Source organism: Python bivittatus, unplaced genomic scaffold (genome assembly GCF_059951505.1).
Source record: "Python bivittatus isolate LINGU-HERP-01145 unplaced genomic scaffold, Pbiv_v1 ctg000850_np1212, whole genome shotgun sequence".
NCBI classification, from domain to species: Eukaryota; Metazoa; Chordata; class Lepidosauria; order Squamata; family Pythonidae; genus Python; species Python bivittatus.
Window position 1 is genome coordinate 25,296,146 of NW_028277112.1, and position 15,541 is coordinate 25,311,686.

At 36.0% G+C, this 15,541-nt stretch overlaps 1 protein-coding gene across 2 annotated transcripts in view; it reads left to right on the plus strand.

Moving 5' to 3' along the window:
* The first annotated feature begins 2,579 nt into the window (after positions 1 to 2,579).
* Positions 2,580 to 15,541, plus strand: part of SRFBP1 (serum response factor binding protein 1) — a 44,792-nt gene continuing 31,830 nt past the window's right edge. The window contains exon 1 of one of the 2 annotated variants that reach the window (XM_007433843.3): positions 2,580 to 2,709. In XM_007433843.3, the coding sequence (XP_007433905.1) occupies positions 2,680 to 2,709 (30 nt within the window). In that variant the 5' untranslated portion in view covers positions 2,580 to 2,679. The remainder of the gene's footprint in view (positions 2,710 to 15,541) is intronic. The other variant, XM_088129970.1, reaches the window with a different exon arrangement.

The following is a 15,541-nucleotide window of genomic DNA, read 5'->3' on the forward strand; positions in this document are numbered from 1 at the left end:
AATTCGTTAATGTACATTTATTTAAAGTCTCAATTTAAATGCTTACACATTCTGCATTGGATCATAGCATTTGATACCAAAGACTTCATAATGGAAATGTTCGTACATACATTTTCAGAACTGATCCATAAAACATTGCATGTTTCTAAAAGAATGAAAAAGATAGAATAACATACCAGCAAATGCTATAAAAGTGAAGGATTTAAAATGGCATAAATTAGTATGGATCAGATCTAAAGCCGGTTTCCCAACACTTCATCATACTGTACTTTAATACGATAAAAGAAAAAGAGAGAAACTAGAATAGGAGATTTTTGGTGCCTTTGAGTCAGTCTTGACTCCTGATGATGGCCTAGAGGTTTTTTTTAATAGTTGCAGTCATAGCAGCACTGCAAAAGAGTGGGGACTATGGTCTCCTAATTTTATCCAAGTAGCCTGAACATAACAGGTGGTCTGAACATAATAGTTCCTCACTCTTTTGAGGACCAGAGGATTCTTATTTTTGGTTTAGCTGTTACCCTAACTGTATCCTCCTTACTTTCTCTTATGTAAGTGAATTACTATCACTAATTTGCCCTACAGGGCAAATTAAAATATTGTGTATTGGGACACTCCACTATATTCATTGACACAGTGATCACACAAAGATGCACTGAACATGAACACACATGGTTTCTGCAACATACATTATTTTATCCTCCATGTGTTCTATTTGTCATAATAGGCATCTAGATAATTAACAGAGCTACATCTAGAACACACTCAGTATAGAAGAGGCATTGCATGAAAATGAGGAAAGAGAATTGCAGCATTTCTAGAGACAAAGAAAAAATTACAGTTGATAAAGTACAGTATGTTGCTATCCCTATATTACCAATACACAAAATGGAAAAGGATTCAGAAAGTAACGAGTTTCTGTGCTTAATGTATGACTTTCAAAAATACAGAATGAGCTATCCTAATGCAAGTCACTAAAATCTCTCCTCTACTGGAATTAGTTGTTTTAGCACTGACAGGAAGACTGAAATGAACCCAAGATAAAAACTACTGTTACCTAATTGTGATAGTGTTTAGGACCTATATAATAGCTAAAATATTTTGAGTCAGAACAAATGGTATAGTGTGAGTCAGAAATACCATTAAATTCTGGTAAAAAGGCCTGCATTAGACACTTGTTAATAATATCTTCTAGACACATTTCCTTGGTGTCATAATTGTTATATTTATGATTTAACATGTTTACTATATTTGGCTGATATATTTATGCCTTAACATTTTAGATACTGGTTTAATTAGGGCCTTAGAGCATTCTCTAAGGATACAGGAACCTTGTGAGGCAGATACTAGGGGAATATACATGAAAATCCTTGCATGACATCTTGGGTTCCATAATGGAAGTAATTGGGGTTCACTGTTTGGGTTAAACAAACAAACAAAAAACAATTTGCACACTACTTTAAGGACCTTTAGGCAGGATAAATATAACTTTACATAAAACTCTTTCTTTATCCTGCTCATTTTCTGTTAAGGATTTTGTAGTAGAGCAATATCACTAGTTATTTTATGTTTTGTCAAGAGCTCCATGCCTATAACATTCTTCTACAATGCCTTTTAGTAAATTCTTTTTATCTTCCTTTGTTACTATTATCATTTTCTATTCCTGATTTTAATAGTGAGGCAAGACCAGCATTCTATCCACTTTTCTTAAAGTAGAGAAATTATAGGTTGGTAGGAAAAGGAAGAGTAGTGAAATGAACGATAATAAAGTGAGCATACAGAACAAATGCCAAATTTCCAGTTTTCATATGCAGGTCAAAAACATAATGCTAGAACAGAAGTGCATACAAATCAAGTTCTGTACATTGATTTCATTTAAAACCTGAAGAAGAAGCCTTTGTCAGCCCAATCCAACTTGGGATAGCTATCCCTCGGAGAATGATTGACCCTTTTGGTAGACAAAACAAAAATAGTCATGTTTTGTGACATAAATTCCATATTCTGAAGAATTTTTAAATAGTGAAGAAAAAAAAAAACCAGTCTAAACTGTTTCGTATCATTAGGGTTAGAAACAAAACCCCAGTAACCTTGGCCTTTCATTATTTACAAGAAAAAGTATTTTTATTTCTCAAGAGTGTCTTGCTCAGTGTAATCCAGTTATTTCATCTTGCTTGGAATAAACCAAAAAGAACTCAGGGCCACTTACAGAGGTTCGATTGCACCGTTAAGTGGGCAATGTTGTGTCCACTTAACTGGGTAAATCAACTGAGTTCAAATTGGATTTACTCCTGAGTAAACCTATCTAGGGAATGCCTCAAACTGCATTCCCATAGCAGACTAAAATGGGATGGGCTAGTGAGATCTCAGACACGTAAGTTGAGTAAATCGTGGTTCAGCTAATCATGGTTTGATTCCAATACCCACTACCTTAAATCATGATTTTTAATATAACAATTATTTCTGATACACCCTCCATTCAATCCTCCGGCCTGGTCCTCTTAACACAGTCACATTACTTTCGTTGTAACCATAAAGAGAAAGCGAGAGCGTCACCCGGAAGCCGAACGGGTGAGAGTGGCGCATGCGCGCTGTTTCGTTTGCGGTGCTAGGAGGAAGCGTGCGGAGGTAAGAAGACGCCTCCGGGGGAGCTTTCGTGGTGGTGAGGGGCCTCGAGCGGCTGTGATGGCGCAGGTTTTGAACCTCAACAATGAGGTGAGCTTCTGTCTGTGGCTATTGCCGCATTGCTGAGAGGTAGCCTCCCGTGTTAGGGTGGCCCTTCGAGTTGGATGCTCGAGCAGGCAGGCAAGGAAGTTTCGGGTAAGAAACGTGGGTGGAGAGGAGAAGGTAAAAGCCTGTGCTTCTCGGTGGGTCGCTAGGCGGTGGGTGGCATCTCTCCATTGTGTGCTCTCCAAATGTGGCAGAGGTCTTTCATCATCCCTAACAATAATGAGCACGCAGGCTTGGGTAATGGAGGAGAAGTCCCATGTAGCTGGAAAGCGTCAGGGAGAAGAGCTCGTTCTTGAGCATGGCAGTGAGTAAAAGGGGATGAGGAAGATCCTAAGTGTAGCCCTCCCAGCGGTTTCAGATAGAGTTAGTGAGGATGCTGACTCCTTCTGGTCACTGTATAATATTAGCTTTCCATGACTGGAACTGGGTTCTGGCCTTGCTTTTGATGAATGCACTAGCAACATTAACCCCAGAATGCCCATTTGAGCTAATGAAGAAGAAAAAATCTGAAAATTACTGGCGTAGCCAGTACTAAAGTAAATGATAACTGTACTGTGCAGGTGGCCACATGTGGGTACTGTTATGGATTCTACATTTATATAATAATTTGCAAAGAGTTGGCTCAAAAAAGCAGAATGTTATAGCACCTCAGAGACCAGCATGCTTATGAATCTCTTGTATGTTGGAGTCCACTTTATTAGAGTCCAGATCACAAAAGCTTAGAACAGGTGTTTTTACTGTATTTTGTTTCATATTTTGCATTGATGCCTTGCCTTTTTCTCTGAGAAAGATGGCTTGGATGGTGGTGGGAGGGAAGTCTCCCATTATTTTATCCTTCTTTCAACAACACGGTGAAGTAGGATGAGCTTAGAGAGACTGCTCCCAAATCATCCAGTGAATTTTGTGGTAGAATGTGGACTTGAACCCAGGAGTCTGGTCCAACATCTTAACCACTGTAGTCCAGAAGTTTTGAATTTCAGCTCCTGTCAACTAATATGAACATACTATAGGAGTCTCTTCCGAAGTCCAAAACATCTGGAGAGCTTGTTCTGCCATAATACATTTGATGGTCTTTAAATTGCCTCATTAAAAAGGAATAAAAATAGTGTATGATATACAAATAATTCTAAAGTTCCATGTTTGTAATCACACAATATCCACATGTACATGCAGATATATTTTTGTAGGCTGCTCTTGTGCACATATTATGGAAATTGATCTTTGTTTAATTATATAAGCTATCCTATAGTTGAGTAAATATAGACTACATTTAAAGGAAATAGTCTGATCACTACTCTAATTAGTATATTAAATACTGACTTATAAAGCAACTAATTCTTGAGTATATAATTTTTATCTTTTATAATGCTAATTTTAATCTTTAAAGTTTTGCATAACCAGGGACCATCATATCTTAAGCCAGGAGTGTGGAACCTGCAGCCCTAAAATATTACTGAATTACACTCGGCTTTGAATTTCAAAGTACTTCCAAAAAGATCAGAACAACAGTCTCTTGCAGTTGTTTCAAGAAAATTTCACTCAAAGCATTTTGCATGCCTCTGATAAAAACACTAAATGGAAATCTACCACTGTTTCATATCTTTCCACGAGAAATGGAACGAGAAGACTTGTGCTTGCTTGCTATCTAATCAGCAGGATACAACATTCAGTGTTTCTCTGCTTTTTACACACTATCTCCAACCAAAGTTGGAGATCAGGGAAATAAGACCTCCAGCAACTCTTGATATTTTAGATGCTCAGTGATATGTTGGAAAAGCTTGGAGACTTTTTGCACTGAGTCTGTTAGTATTCCTTCCTAACCAGCACATGTCCAGGTTTACTTACAGAGAGACATATACATAATCCTTTTTGGGGGAAGCAACCTTTTGCAAAGCTCAGAGAGTGAGAACTAGTAAGCAAAAACCCCAAAATAATGAAATCTAGTTTACACTAATATTCACTATACCACCCCATATCTTTCTCTCCTTGCTTCTATCACATCCATACGGTGCATCATACATTGCCTATTATTCCTTAACTTTATTTATCACCTCTCTTTGAGGAATATACAGCCAGGACTTTCTTGGTTTTTAACTTCTCACCCCATCCTCTCTGTCTTCGTATACTTCCCTTATTTTATGCTAGGGTTACATTCGCCAAACTCTTAGAAAGTGAGACATTGAACTAGTGGAAAAAAGGTAGTTGTGAGGTATGGTGTCAATACCATACATAGATACATTGACAAATGTGCTAATCAGTTTTTAGAGCCTTGTTAATCACCACATTACTCAACATGTTTTCTCCCTTGTCTCATGTTCTGTGTGAAAGCATTTTCTCCATCTTTTCGACAGCTGGATTTATGTGTGTGTATGTGTGTACACACACACACACCCCTTTATTAAAATTTTTATAAAGAAAGATAAAAACTAACAGGTACTAATATATAGAATGAAGAAAAGAAAGAAGGAAAAAAAGAAAGAGGGAGAACAAAGCCAAAAGTGCAGTATTAATGTAAATTTACCTCTTACTCTATGGTTACATCATGATTTTCATTTTTTTTTATAATCTATTTTTTAATCATCAAAACCATAAGTCATAAGTTCATCTTTTTCTGTTTCACGCAAAAAGTCTATAAGGGGTTTCAGTCAACTATAAACTTAGATAATGTCTTTTCTCTGATCAATGATGTCAATCTGGCCATCTCTCCAATTTCCATCATCTTCACTATCCATTCCTTCATTGTGGGTAATATCAGATCTTTCCACCTTTGTGCGTATAATATTCTCACTGCAATTATCATGTATAAAAATAAAGTTCCATGACTTTTTTCCAACTGTTTATCAGTCAGTCCCAAAAGAAAAACCTCTGGTTTCAATTGTATATTAATCTGTAAAATCTTCTGAATTAGTGTATGTATTTGAATCCAAAACTTTCTGGCTTTTTTACACATCCACCAAGCATGGTAAAAAATCTCTTCTTTTTGTTCACATTGACAGCATAAATTTTATGTATTTTCTACAGCTGGATTTCTAATGTGTATGGTTATCATGGCAGACAAGGAGGTGAGCTCCATCATGGCACTACCAATTTTATTAGCATTCTTATGTTGTGTGCAGTAGATTTGCCCAGGTTATCTAGAGGTTGAGTCATGACAACTGGACTTCTTTTCTTTTGGTTTGATATATTTCGCTGCTTGTCCAAGCAGCTTCTTGGACAAGCAGTGAAACATATCAATCCAAAAGAAAAGAAGTCCAGTTGCCATGACTCTATCTCCAGATAATTCCACCTGGATGACTGAGAATCTTCATCAACATTTCACCCAGGTTAAAAGTTCCTCAGGGTGAGGGTCCTTTACCAGCTTCAGTACAACATAATAGCTCCAACTTTATTTCTATTAGTAGGTCCTTTTCATTTTGGATAAAGAGGTTGGGCAAAATGCTGATGACCATTTTGACCCCATAGTAACAGTAATGGCTATTGCAGGTATGAAAGTAAGTTGGAGACAAGATGTACAACATGATGGTAAATGTGTGAGTGAGAGCAGAAAAATGTTGGCAGGAAATAGTCTTGACATATTTCCAGACCTTTGGTGGAGATTTGCTAGGCTGGCACATATAGCATAAGAGGATGGTTTGTTTTGGTTTTTTGTTGTTTTGTTGTTGTTGTTTGCATATAGTGAATTCTTTATCCAAAATGAAAAGGAACATTATTACTCACATGAAATCAGTTCACATAAGGCAAGGAAAGCCTGTATTTGTTTTCCAATTGGTTTCTCATTCATTCTCACTATCTGCACAAACCACTGCTTTTGTACTGGTCATTCACTTTTGTATTGAGGCATTTTCATTCAGCAGACATTCATTCGTCACCCTATTTCTTTTTATTTTACCGTGAGTAAATTTGGAAGTGTGGGAAAATTCTTTTGCCACAAAATGAAAGCAATAACAATAAGCTTTGAAGTATTTGCAATTAAGGATAGGGTTACTCAAACCTGGTTGCCGTTTCTTGTTTAGGTTATTGTCTATACACATATGTTCTCAGTAATGAATTTAATGAATTTCTCATTAAATTATGAACTTCTACACACAAGGTTTTTTGGGGGGGGTTGCTTGCCTCAGTTTTAAAGTTAAAATCAGTGCAACCCTGAAGTAAATATTTTTTTATTTAAACAACGTCTCCTTTTCTGTATGCATATGTAAGATTGAAGTAAGTGGATATAAATGAACAAATTTCAAGGAGTGTACTATATATGCATTTGTGTGCAAATATTTCTTGAAAACATTGCTAGGTGGCAGCACAAAATAAGTAATGGATTTCTCCCTTTCTGTCACTACTTGTACAAGATTTCTTACAAATAAGTTTAATTTTCTTACAAATCAGTTTAATTTAATATAAATATCAATTTGAATAGTGTTCTCAGCAAAATTACGGAATCTATTTTAACATAGGTGGGTTTTTTATATATATAGAAGTAAATATTTTGACTCCTTTGAATTTATAGATCTGTTTGAAATAAAAGAACTCCATTCTTCTTTCCTATAAATGAGAGAGATAACAAGACCTTAAATATATTCTTGAGAAATTTTTAGGAATGGCATGAATACTTCAGCTTTGTTTCTCCTATGGATGCTTTTATTATATGTAATTTTATTTGTCAGAGTTGTAAGTTGGCATATATTGTTCGGTTGGACTAAACTCTGTGTCAGGGGTGTATAACTTTCTCTGGGCTAGAGGCTGGACTTGGATTTTGAATTGCAAGCAGGGAACCCCCTTTCAAAAAGGTTGTGGGTAGAACTAGGACAAAGTCTATTTTTTTTTCTTTCTCTCATGTTAAAAATTACTATGTGATAACAATTTCTGGAGATCTTTGGTGGTTATACCCAAGGTCTTCAGGAGCCCTGGGTCACATTACAAAATGTTTAAAATGACAGAAGCCAAATTTTGAAAACTGATTTAGTAAATCAGTTTCTATTTGTTTGTAAGTTGTATATTTGAACAAGTCAGGAACTTCTAGAAAAAAAATCCCCATAAAGTCTCTGAGTTGGACTCATCTTATGGTGATTTCATAAAGATGTCCATATCGTTTCCTTAGCAACAGTATCAAAGTAGTTTGCCATTTTCTTCTTCTGGGGCCAAAAAAAGAAGAAGAAGAAGAATTAAAAAGATATGTTTAAGAGGTTGGTTGAAGCCCAAAGTACTTTTTAAAAATTTTTGAAATTATGAATTTCATAATGTTGGATATGAAGCATTCTACATGTATAGTATTGCATCTGAATAGTTTACAAAGCTAGGTACATTTTGTGTTTGTACAAGTGTAGACTTTTGTGTCAGATTTCAATCAGTGTTTGATTATCTGATATCTCACCTTTCCTCCGAGAGTTTAAGTCAGCTTAAATGGAGATTTCCGTTCAATTTTTGGTCCTTAACAACTCTTCATTCAGTAATTAGGTAACAGCAGAATCCTTAAGGACTTTATATTCCTAGGTAATTTGCTACATTGAAGATAAGAAAGAAGTTGTATATACAAACAGCCTGCTGCAGAACACAAAAATCAGGTTTTATATATAGGCTAGTTCTAGGGTTTAAATCTCAAGCCTTTTCCTCCCAGTTCTTTGATGTTCTTTCCCCAGCCATAAGCTTGAAGTGCACTTGTTCAGTGGTTATAGAACAGCATGTTGCAGTTTGAGGAGTCCTGATTCCTACCTCACCAGCTTCAGTATGAATTGAACTCTGAAACTTCATAACTCATGTTATTTGTTTTTACTTCTTGTTATATCCAGGTCCTATAAGATTTCATTTTCTTGTTCCTCTTTTTGGTACACCACCACTTCCTCAGTCAGTCTAATGACAGGATCTTCAGAAGCAGCCTCTTATTGCTATAACTTGTTAAGTAAATACATTTTTTAAAAAACAGGTCTAAATTATATTCATGTGATGTCAGAGTATTTTCAGAGTCTATTTTTCTGTTCCCAAGAGAAAATCAAAGTCTACAGAAGAAAAGGTAGAGCAAATAATTATAGCAAAGACCAAATATTCTGAGGTATGTATTTTTAGAGTTCAACTGCAGCTCCTAAGTTCAGTTGCAGCTGCAAAGGGACAGTTTAAAGGATTTTATATGGTTTGAAGTTTAAAAAAAAAAAAGAAAAAATACAAACCTGAGTACACAGGTTCTCTAGCCAAAGCTCATAATTCCTTCTCTTATCCTGCATGATGAAGGCACTCAGCTCATCGGTTTGAGGCTAGGCAGCTGTGTGCTTCTGTGGTTAAATTTATTTGTAAGAACAACTTATTCCTTGATATTGCTCCTGTTTTTATGCCTACAGCATATGTACATGAGATCAATTTTACTAATCAATGGAGGTGTGAAATTAAGTGCATCTGTTTTGTGTTCTTCCAATTTTTAGGGATGTTATAAAAAGAGTTCTATAGTGTAAAAGTTGCTCATTCTTGGTCTATATGGTTTGTTTGTATAATTACATTTTTTATAATTTAAATAGAAAATAAAAGCAAAGACCCTCAAAAATATTTTCCATAATTTATGGCTATTACAACATTTGCTTTATAGTTTTTTCTGATTGCTGCTGATTTGTTGTCTCTCTATAGTTATGCTGCCCTCTTTTCCTGGCTCTAGGTCTGGCAGAAGAAACTTTTTTAAAAACTGGAATGTGGCTTAGCCAGTGACTCAGTTCTTTGTATTTATGTCAGTCCTTCAGGGTAGGCAAGGTCAAGAAACAGTCCAGGCAGGGATTTCAGGTTTTTTTTTTTTTTTTAATTGTTGTAGGGTTAGAATAACAGAATCTTGGAAAGATTTTCTGTCAGTGTTTCTCTCTGCCCCCTCTTTCTCAGAACTGAGTTATCTTTTCTGAAAGTCTCCCTTCACCCCTTGAATGGCTCACTCATTGCATCCCCATTTCCAAGGACAGGTCTACATTTGTTCACAATTTAAATAGATTCTAGAACTTCAAAGCCAAATGGTACATAGATTTCTAAATAAACAGCCTTCTTTCTCTCTCTCCCTCTTTTTGATGGGATTAGCAAACTGCGACACTTCGACAGATTGCAGGTAATCCTGTAGAAATGAATAAGTATTATTGTCAATAAAGTGAATATAAACTTGCAGCCATAGTGTGTTTAATAGAGTAATCCTAAATATTGGTTGGTGTACTACAACATATCCAAATATGTTGTGAGCGGTGGCCTTGGTAGGTGAAATCAGTAAAGATCCATTGTATGCTACAGAGTCAGCTCACATAACCATCTAAGTTACTCAACACTTTAATATTATCCAAGGTCAGGATTTAACTTCAGAAAAGAAGAAAGAAATGGGTCAGGAGGCAGAAAAGTAAATCTAATGTTGGATTCTCCCTCTCCAAAATAAGAGGTGTCCCTCACCTCAAAGAAGGGAAATCAGCATATTTGGCAAATATCTTCAGGCACTGTAAGGTTGCACCCTTATATTTTGTTTTTGTTTTTTTCCACCAATCAGGAATAAATATTTTCATTAACAGTATCTTGAACATTGTGGTTTGAACTTATCCTGATTATTGAGAGAGTATGGCATAGGAATTAGTAGCAGTAATTTTTTGAAGATTAAGAGAAACAAAAACACCATTTTGTCATGTTTTATATATTTATTCCACTTTCTAATAAGTTGTCTCATGGCTATAGAATCTGTCCCCCCCCCCCCATCATCATTATCCTGAATCAGTCCATTGCAGGATGAAGGCCTCCTCATATTACAAAGGTGCAGTCTATCATGCTAGTTTACTGCAGGCTGGTAGATAGATGTTTTTCAGCTTCCCAATCTAGGGCAGAGAGAGAGAGTGACCTATAATGATTGGCCCAATCATTATGACCTATAATGATTGGCCCAAAGTCACCCAGATGTTTTCTGTGCTGGAGAGACAACTAGAACTTGGGTCTCTCCACTCCTAATCATTACATCACACTGGCTTTCATATACAGCTTAAAAATGTAAAATATTGGAAAGGAACCATTCATGTGTCTCAGTCCTTTTTTGATTCTTTGATAATACAAGTAGTAAGTTTATAATTATAAATGTAAGTTCATTAGTAAGAATTTCCTATAATGAACTAAACTGTATTTTTTTTTCATTGTCTATGAAATAACATCAGTGTTGTAAGCAACCTTTCTTAACAACATCATAAAATTTCCCAGCTCAGAATCAGAGACGGAATTCAGGCGAACAGCATTTTTTCCTAGGAACTTTTCCAGCAGCTCTTCTTCAAGTTCAGTTTGCCACATCATCAGTATCGGAGCATTAAAGTCAAATTGTGATCAGCATTTCAGGCATATTTGCTTTCAACAGCTTATGAAAATTAAAAATACAAGCACAATAGGTGTATTTGCTATATGCTATATGCTAAAATTATTAAATGATTGTATGTGTCACAGAGTATTATCCCCCTCCAACTCTTCTTCTCTAAGTAGTTTGTATAAAATGTGTGTGGCTGGGCCACGTAGGCTAGCTAGAAGTTGACAAAAATAAAACATGTGGCTTCTTACTTGGCTGGTGCAGAATAAAAATATGCAGGCTAAGTCATGGGAACTTGCTGTAGACTATATTTAAAATGGTTTTAGCATAGCTGTGTTGAAAATTATGCTTATTGTATACTGATTTATCTACAGGTGTCTGAAGTATGAATTTAAAAGGCATCTGGCACAGTTGACCTATGATTGTTCAGATCTGTCAGTACAGATATCCCTCTAATTCAGGATAATCAATCCTGAACTCCTGTGTGTAATTATTCCTTCCCCTATATCCCTCCCCCTGCCCCCAATTACATTTGGCTCTTGTCCACTAAAAGATTGCTCTGATCTGCTTTAATTTTGGCCTTTCAGCTATTAATTTGTATAGTGTTCAAAATACACTTAATTCATGGTTTTATAATTGGAATAAATTTTAATGTTTCAACCCTGAATCTTTTCCTAAATGCAAACAATATTATTGATATTCATGTAATCTTCCACTTAATTTGACTTTATTCCAGTGAATAGGCATTTAGTTCAGTATATGGCAACAGCCGTTTGATTTTGGAACTTAAGCAGGGTCAACCCTGGTTAGTACTTGAATAAAAGAACACAAGAACACAAGTCGAGGCGGGGGTGGGGGGTGAGAGGGAAGAAGGAAATTGGAAACATCTTCCATGCTGTTGCTGAGAAAAGTAGTCATTGCATGTCAAAGACAACCCAATCTTCACTTATATAGATATTTAGAGGATTCTAATGTGTACTGTATGTTGGAATAAGAGTTTTCAAATACCAATGTACATATCAGTTTCTCTCTTTTTTAAATTTTATGATTGCTACTAAAGTTTAAACTAGACACATTTTGGGGGTGCATATTGGAAAGATGATAAATAAAACATTCATTTTTGCAGTTATAGTTCTAGCCAGACAATATTTTTCATTTTCTTGATGACTTCCTGTTCCAATTTTACTAGCACAAGCTTCATTTTTTTCTGAATTTGTCATATCAGTTGGGAAGACAGGTAAATATATAACTTTGCCAGGGTGGCATATATTTGATCCGTGAACAAGGTAATGGGGAAGGAATGCATATTTCCCCACCTTTAATTTTCTGCTTTTCTGAAAATAATTCTAAAACTATACATCTATACAGACTATACAGTCTTACATCAACTCTAATTAATTCCCCCCCCCCCTTATGTAGCATAATGCTCTTGAACTCTTGTCCCATGCCTGAAAGTTGTTGGGATATGGGTAGGGAGGAACAGGTTTAAACTGAACCCTGACAAAATGAGTGGCTCTTATGTTTTTGGCTGTGGATTTTCCATCTTTAGTTTTGAATGGGATATCATTTCCCCAGACAAAATTGGTATGCAATTTGGGAGTTCTGGATTCACAGCTCCCACTTGAATAGGTCAGGAGATCCTTTGCCCAGATATGTCTGGTGCATGAATTCCACCCTTTCCTAGACCAGGAATCCCTTTTCACAGTCATTCATGCCTTAGTCAGCTTACATATGGACTACTGCAATGTGTTCTTTATGGGACTGTGCTTAAGAATTACTTGGAAGTTGCAGCTGGCCCAGAATGTGGTGGTGTGGGCAATTATGGACATACTTCAGTATGCCCATGTAACATTCATTCTACTACATAAGATGCATTGGTTATCAGTAGGCTTCTGGACATAATTCAAAGTGCTGGTTGTGATACATAAAGCCCTTCATAACATAAGGTTTGGATCTCTGAAGGACCACTTTTCTCCCATTGTTTCAGTCCCTGTCCAGTAAGATCTGACAGGGTAAGATCTCCAAGTCCCATATTTAAAACAGTATCCTTTGATGGGAGCTAGACAGCATGACTTCTCCATCATGGTGCCTGCCATCTAGAATAGCATCCCCATGGGATTTTGAATTGCCTCAGCCCTGCCATCTTTTGAACAGGCTCTGAAGACTTGGCTTTTTCCCCAGGGTTAGGAAAGCCTTCTGTGGGAATTTTATTAACATGCTAGGTATATTAGTCCCCAGGTTATCACTCACTTGCTTTTATTGTATTGGATTTTTTTTAACATGTACACCACTCAGAGTCATTATGAGTAGGGCAGCCTAAAATTTTGATTTATTAGGAAAAAATAAATAAAGCAGCCTACATTATGTGTGAACAACAGAATCATTTGGACCATAATAATTCATGCTGATTTACCTCACTTTATGCACTTCACATTACCCATTGGATGCAGGGTAAATTCTTCAAAAATATGTTGGCTTTTTGACTGCAGGCAGCTAATAGTATGCAGGTGCTGCCATGTGTTAAATTTTTGCCCATGATGTTGCAAAATGTTGACAAGTGACCTTGGAAATGGAATTTGGACAATTTAAAACAGCACTTGGATGACCATAAGCAAAATATCAGCAGACAGGGATTTTGAAAGGGTTACTTCTTGTCCATTTATTCTCTTGATTGCAGTAGGATTGGCATGCATTGACTTCCAAATGCATATCCTTAGGATCATACTTAAGGCTGCCACTTTGTTTTATAGCATGATCCTTCAACTAACTCAGTGCTGATATATAGCTTTTAGATTAATATTACTGCGAAATTCTCTGGATTTGGGGATCTTAGTTGGAAATCCAAGACAGAAACTCTGATCTGGGAAAGATGGCATAACTTGGTAACACTTGTAATATTTTTACACCATGGTGGCTTTACTCTATTTATACCTTTATTAAGATCTTTTTCCCCATTTGGTCAAACTTTCCAAAGAGTACAGTATTCTTACATTTTTGGCTGTGGGTTAGCTTAAATTGGATGTCTTCTCTCTGTTCAACTTAAAAACAAGCCCCCTATGTAGCCAAGCATAACATTTTATTCTAATGCAATATTTCTTTCCAATATTTGCCACCCCTTACAAGGTCTTTACAATTTATAAAATTTGGATATGATTCAGAGAGTTTTTTAATATTTCCTCTTAACATTCCACTGTCCTCCCTTTAAAGCTAATCTTAAATTTTCTTGCAGGTTGTTAGATTGAGTTGAGTGTACTAGGCACTTTTTATTTTTTAAAAAATGTAGTATGATTGCTCTGAATATAATTATTAAATGCTTGTCATTCTAGTATGTATGCAAAAGGAAACTGAAAAGTATATTTGTTTCTCAAGAAATGGAATCTTTTAAGTTTTATAGAAGATAGTTTTGGCTGAATAAGAAAACTTTTAAATTTAAATTATTTTATAAGAGGCATTTAAATTTGAAATACAAGTTATAATGGAGAACAGTCATAACACCACAAAATTAGTGGCTACATATAGTATGTGGGAATCACCAAACTGAATTAAGAAAACAGAATTTGAACAATTGATGAGTAAAGGTGATTAATGGCTATGTCATACTGACAACAACATTGATTGATCATGTGTCATCAAGTCAATGTCAGCTGTTAGCAACCACACAGATAGGTTTTCTCCGGGATGATCTATCCTCAGCCTGGTCCTTCAGGTCTTCCAGTTGTGCACCCATTGACACTGTAATTGAGTCTATCCACCTTGCTGGTAGGTCTCTTCTTGTCTTTAAAATTAGAGGCAGAAAGCCTGTGAATATTAGATGGTGTAGAACATGACCAAGAGGGTGTTGTTGCCTCAATGTCCTGCTTGATCAAAGTGGGAAGAGAGCATTGGACTAAATAGTCCTTTGGATTCCTCTAGGATGGCATTTCTTATGTTCATGACCAGCAGTTAGAATTTGCTTTTGGTTGAATTAGTTCCTAAAAATATACTCTTCTTCCACACAGTATTCTAGAAAAAAGTAAATATTGGATAGGAAGTTAAATATATATGTTTTAGTGCATAATGATCTGCTGCTATTCTTTAAATTGTAGGTTTTTGTATATGCTAGGTTGTTGTTATTTTTACTTATTATAGCTTGTGAGCTTTTCATCCACATCAGCTGAAACGTCTATGCAATATAGTTGATGTACTTTTTTCCTCTGGATGTAGGGTTTTGAAATTTTCTTCCCTGTGACTTTGAGTCTTTAAATAGCTACATGCTAGGCAGAAATTCAGTTGGTACAGCTGTTCATGGCATGGGCATTCTGTGAGGATAAGAGCTGTGCTTGTTTAACAGCTGATTGCATGCCAAAATCCAATGTCAGGAGACATTTGGCCAAGTCTGGCCAAAAAAAAAAAGGTTGAAGCACCAGGTTGTTTAATGCATGACGAGAATCATGGATATGTGGGCAAAATATGGTAGAAAACTTGGTAGGAGGTAAGCCTTGTTGACCTGAATACCTGATGGAAAGCTTTTAAAACCTGGCCAAAAACTCATAATTAGAACCC